The 6287-nt window shown below is 29.5% G+C and overlaps 1 protein-coding gene across 1 annotated transcript in view; it reads right to left on the bottom strand.

Annotated features, from left to right (window-relative positions):
• Positions 1-1100: 1100 nt before the first annotated feature.
• Positions 1101-6287, bottom strand: part of LOC139482340 (tectonic-1-like) — a gene marked incomplete in the record, with an annotated part of 27836 nt that continues 22649 nt past the window's right edge. Inside the window, 3 exon segments of the mRNA XM_071266185.1 lie at positions 1101-3659; positions 4602-4748; positions 5134-5347. Coding sequence (XP_071122286.1) covers positions 3405-3659; positions 4602-4748; positions 5134-5347 — 616 coding nt within the window.

The raw sequence follows: 6287 nt of genomic DNA, 5'->3' as shown, positions 1-6287 counted from the left end.
TTCCCCCTAAAGATAGTGTCCTAGCCAAAAAATTATCATTATATTCCAGATACAATAATCTCTGATCTTTAAACAAACAAAGATATATAAATTGTTTTGTCATTGAGAAATATCTTGCCATTATGTTATTTTGATTGCATAATACAAATGGAAGAATTAAAATGTCAATACATGAAAACAACTAGTATACAAAACAGTCAAAGTTAGTGAACTATGACTCAAGGTGCAGGTACAAAAATCCTCCATGGAAATTACAAATGCCAATGGTGATACGACTGCATACAAAATAATAATGACTTGTCATGAGTTGTTCCTTTAATAAATCTAAACAAACTTTAACATGTTAGATATGCAAAAGTTTCAAAGTCAATGAACTATCAGGAGTGTGTGCCGCAATTTAATCTGCAGTGAAATGAGACATGCAAATATTTATAAAACTGTATGCCAACTATCATTGACTTATTTTAACAGTTAACCATGTAAAAATCTTAAACTCAATAGACCATTACAGAAGGGTCATGAAAGAGAGATACAGCAACATACCAAATATCATTGACCATCCACCTGTAGTTCCCATTGTACGTACTGAATCACAAACATGTAAACTATGGTTGCATAAACCACATTAGCTAAAGGTTTAGGGAGAGCTTTAAGATCTCACAAATAATGTTTAACCCTTCACATTTTTGTGTCTGTTCCAAGCCAGGACCCTCTAACCTTTTCGTATTTAGTGCCATGTTCATTATAAATTCAATTCTCAGTTCTTTTTAAATTACATTGTTATGGCCTGAATCACTTTGGTCTCATTGTCTAAATATCTGTTTTCAAGTCTTTTTGTGATGTTGCTTTAGATTTTTAAATAAATATAGACAATACTTTCTAGGCAGTAAAGAATTCATAAATACTGAATGTGTGTTGATTGATATTTTAGACTACTGAAGATCTCAATTTCCTTTCTTTTTGAGTATGATAGTCTAATTCTTTCTTTGGTCTAACTAATACTCTTCATTATTGGAGGAAATAAAGATATATATCAACATTGTTATCACTTTTTGTATGTTGTTTTACATATCTTTGTGATTCAAAAATAAAAGAAACCATTTATACAAAATAAAAAAAATATTTATTCATTCATTAATATATCATCTACAAATATGGACGGATTATACATTACACAATTGCAATAAATAACATTATCCACCATTCATCTCACACAATAATGACAATGAAGAGAATACTTAACATTTCTTAATATTTCTAAATGTTCTATTTTTTAAATGCCATAACATAGCCTTAACCTCTGCAATATTTAATGGATCATACAATCTCTCAGTTTTAACCAGTTTGTGGGAAAAGAAATGGTTTAAGGGGAATACCAAATATATAACTTGATAATAAGCATAACAAATTTAAATGATATGTCATGGAACATTAGGAATATTGTTATTAAGTTAGAAGATGCGAAATAACATACACATCCACAAAAAAATAATTAAACATTGACATTGTTTTAATAAATTAAAAAAAACTTGGAGCAGATCAATAAATTAAAACACCTACCAAATGCTGCATTAAATATATAAACAATAAATATAAATGTATATGTACAATTATTAACATTCTCACATAGCACTCACTCACATTATAATTCAATACCCATACATATATGTAAATTATACATTTCTGCTGCTCTTTTTAAATATCTGTGATAAAAACAGTACTAAAATCGAAAAAATAAAAAATAAATAAAGGTAACAATTTATACAAAAAAAATTTTTAATACAAAATTCCATTTTCTCATTTATATTCACCTTATATTCTTTCCATTTTAACTTTACAATATTTAAAATAGTTGTAATCTTTTTTCAAAAAATATAAATATGTTTCGAGGAATTTCTTCACTGAAACTGGAAAATTGTTTTATCAAGGCAAAAACAAAAATGTGTATTAAATGTCTCCAAAGCCTGGTTGCATAATAAATCAAAATGGTAAATTCAAATTCTTTTGAAATATTCTAATCAATGCCAAAATACCAAAAAGAACTTCATTAAACTAACAAAAAGGCACATTTTTTTCTGAAATTAAGTTTTGCATAGTACAGTATAGTATAAGTTTTAAATCCCATTAATTTACATTAATAAATCTGACATCAAAGATGTCTTCTGGGATTCACCACTATACATGCTTGCTTTCATTTTGAATTTATAGTATCACAAGTTGTCAAAAATTATTCCAGAAGAAGTGAAGGCAATTGGTACATTGATTCACTGTCGGAACATCTGAATACCAAACAGTCAAATCATTAAAAAGTCATCTAACACATTTATGCTTATATATTTTAAAATTTATCAATTGGTATTTAAAATTACAACTGTCAATATATGACAATCATTCTTTCTTGGTTCCTAATTAGTTCCTAATAAAGTTACAAAACATTTTCACAGGACATAATTCAGGACATTTCTTAAACAATGCTTTTATACCTTCATACTAGTACTGGAATTTCCTATGTAGGTATACTTAAATCTAACGTCTGTACCTTCATACTAGTACTGGAATTTCCTATGTAGGTATACTTAAATCTAACGTCTGTACCTTCATACTAGTACTGGAATTTCCTATGTAGGTATACTTAAATCTAATGTCTGTACCTTCATACTAATACTGGAATTTCCTATGTAGGTATACTTAAATCTAACGTTTGTACCTTCATTTCATATGTAAGTATACTTAAATCTAACGTCTGTACCTTCATACTAGTACTGGAATTTCCTACGTAAGTATACTGAAATCTAACGTTTGTAACTTTATACTAGTGCTAGAATTTCATATGTAAGTATACTTAAATCTAACGTTTGTACCTTCATACTAGTACCAGAATTTCCTATGTAGGTATACTTAAATCTAAAGTTTGTACCTTCATACTAGTACTAGAATTTCCTATGTAAGTATACTTAAATCTAACGTTTGTCAACAATTCCATATAATACACAGAGATAACCCCTCCTAATAATATAGATATTTTGTCGTAAGTTTTGCTGAAAAAAAGCACCAACATGTTTGTATGTTCAATATACTGATTGATCATTTACCGTATAGCGTTTTATTTTCGTGGGGTGCAAATTTTCGCAGATAGAAAAAAAATTGCGCAAATAAATTCCGCCAATTTAAAAGTGCTCATGCAAAGGTATTGATAAAGTTTTGAATCCACCAAAATAATAATCGCCAAAACATTTAGTATAACTTATTCAATGAAAATCGCAAAATTTTGCACCGACAAAAATAACCTCTATACAGTATGTTATGAACAGATCTTATTAACAAGTTATATCCTGCACTATAATGGTTCAATTCATGATATCACAGATCAATATGAAAACAGAAAAAATTAAAATCTGTTTATGCTACACAAACAATGTATTGACAATAACTGTAAGTGAAGCTATACAAAACAAGTATGGTCCAGCAAGTCTAATGGAGCTTCCAGCACCAGTACCAAAAGGATAGAAGAAGTCATTTGGTACTTTAGCAATAAATATAGGAGCATCACCAACAGCTCCAGTGGCTGGGGCTGACACGTCTACAAAAGAGACAGACTGACTGATCTCAAACGACTGATCTACATTGGCATTCCCTGGCTGGCAGCTACTTCCTGAGCACTGTCAAGTAGAAACAAAAAGTTATAATTAAATGATTTGCTGAAATGTTAAGTCATTTTTGTAAGAGATATGTTGACAATAGATGTCTTTTAACTTCCTGTGTCATTGGATTGGCATATTCGCTATAAATATATCCCACAATTTGTTTATTCATATTCAATTTTTAAAAACCAGAACTTTGCTAATTAAACAGGCATAGTCTAAAAGGATTGCACTCTGAAAATAAACCAGACTTCAAGTTCAAACAATCGATCCTATTAAACATGTCTTGTACATTAATGCTTTTCAAGATAGACATTTTTGGCTACAATGTTAAATTCAATGAATTAAACAAAACTGCTCAATGACCTATAGTGACAAAGGTTTCTACTATACCACGAACCCCAGATCCTTTTTTAAGGGATACTTTATAGGTCTCAATGGTGGAAAGTGGAAACCTTCATAAAAATTTGAAAAATGACGATGCAATTTAGGCAATAGAAAATGATTTGAGTTGCCAATCAAAAAATTATGTTTTTTACTTTCTTCTTAGCAAATTTAAATGTATCAAAATAACAAAGTTACCAATACAAACAATATATCATGCAGGTTTTTTTACTTTAATATTTCTTGATCAATATAACATCCAATCTCTTTATAAATATATCCTACAATGTGCTAAACTAACCAGATGAGCAAGTTTACTTGGGTAACAGTCCACTGGAAGAATTCACCCTACCTGGATTCCTTACTGACCAAGTCTTTACTCTTACTACGTAAAACAGCATGTTTCGTTATTATGTGTCAATTAACAATTTAAAAGTCTTTTGAATATTGCTACTGGACGGGGTCCAGCAATCAAGGTGAGCATACTACTACAAGATCACCGAAACAGCCAATTGTACAGGTGAAATAAAAGTAAGTAGAAATATCTTATGACTAAAGGGAAGTAATAATACTTACAGTGTATGTAATTGTTTGTGGTTTCTCATAGATGAAAGCCACTCCAAGTATCTTGGCCTGAGGATTAGCTTTAGAACCCAGACTTGAATACACCACCTGGATGTGCATTCCCATAGATAACTGACATGATAGACCATCCAAATTTTGCTGAGAGAAAAAAAAAATGTTATTTATTACAATAGAAGTGTGCTTAAGAAAACATAGGTCATCAGGACGTTCATGTTTAGTGTACTATAAAATAACAGTATATCACTACTTTGCATATGTACTTTTAAGGACTCTAATTTATGCATTGATTCATAAAGCATAATCCTTGTCAATTTAAAACACCTGACAATAAGTTTTTATAATGAACTTTGAATTACACATTTTCTAAATATGTTAACACCAAAATATAGCCACTTTGAATTAGAGTGGACCCTATTTAATACTGATACATGAATTCTAAGCTTAATGCTGAAGATGTGATTCCTCCTGGAATCTAAAATAGGAACCCAGTCAGCAGTAATTTCTGGTTACCCATTATACTTACTACTGGTGAAGCTCCTGTTGTTCCTGCTGGAAACTGTAAAATAGGAACCCAGTCTCCAGTCTGTTCTGGTTCCGAGTTCCCAAACGTAGCTACATATCTATTTTTAATAGGTTCTACATTGACATAATCATCACTTCCTTCTAAAGCAACGTTGATAATTTGCTGCATAGCATTACAATAGTCTGCAGACATAGTTGTCGTATCTAGGTTAAACCTAAAAGAAGAATTGGTTCATTTCAGTTTACATTTGTTTTTGAAAATATATACTTTAACACTGTAAGTGAGCTAGCTACATACATTATTTTATCATTTACATTTTCCCCAAGAAATAGCTGTATACCTGTACATAAATAATAAAATAATGAAAAGATTTTTTGATTTTTATTTGTATTATACTCATACAAAATCAAGATACAGAACGATCAAAATGTTAGGATTAAAAGAAAGACAACTCTGATGGTTAAAGTTAACAGATTTAGTGGACATGTATGTAAAGACTTAGTTTATTTTAGTCTGGCATTGAAAATAAAAAAAAGCAGAGAATATAATATGGAAAGTCAACAAGAGACCCATAATGCTAGAAACTGCTAAAATCCATCTTCTGTAAAAAATTATCTTTTATGGGTCATTTAATGGCAAAAAAGGTCTTTTTTGTTAAGGTACTTTTTTTCTGTTGAACTTGTAGGAGAAATATAGGTTGTATCGAAATGAAAAAAAGATCTAAATTGCAGAAATCCCCTAAATTTTACAATTGTTTAGTTTAAGTACAGCTTATTTGAAAATAACAATAAAAGATATATGTCACAGATGAATTAAAAAAGATATTTCAATTTTAATGCTACACCAATGGCATTTTTGCACCTAAGGGAGATAATTTTGAGCTTTTTCAATGAAATAAACAGTTACAAAGTCATCTGTGGCCAAAATGAATCGATTTTTTTGTTGATTAGTGTACCATATTAGCAACAAGTAACAATTTAGAGTGTAATAAATAAAATTTATAAGGAAAAATTTTTTTTAATTTTTTTTTCAGAAATTTTTTTGACCCTCGTGCCTCATTAAATACTTAAATATATTATCAACATGCTTTTAATTATCAAAGTGTATTTCCTATATCAAAATTGGAATAGTTCAATTTTAAATTAGTACAAATG

The sequence above is a fragment of the Mytilus edulis genome, chromosome 7 (assembly GCF_963676685.1).
Source record: "Mytilus edulis chromosome 7, xbMytEdul2.2, whole genome shotgun sequence".
Classification (NCBI taxonomy): Eukaryota; Metazoa; Mollusca; class Bivalvia; order Mytilida; family Mytilidae; genus Mytilus; species Mytilus edulis.
This window is presented reverse-complemented; position numbering and strand designations above follow the sequence as displayed.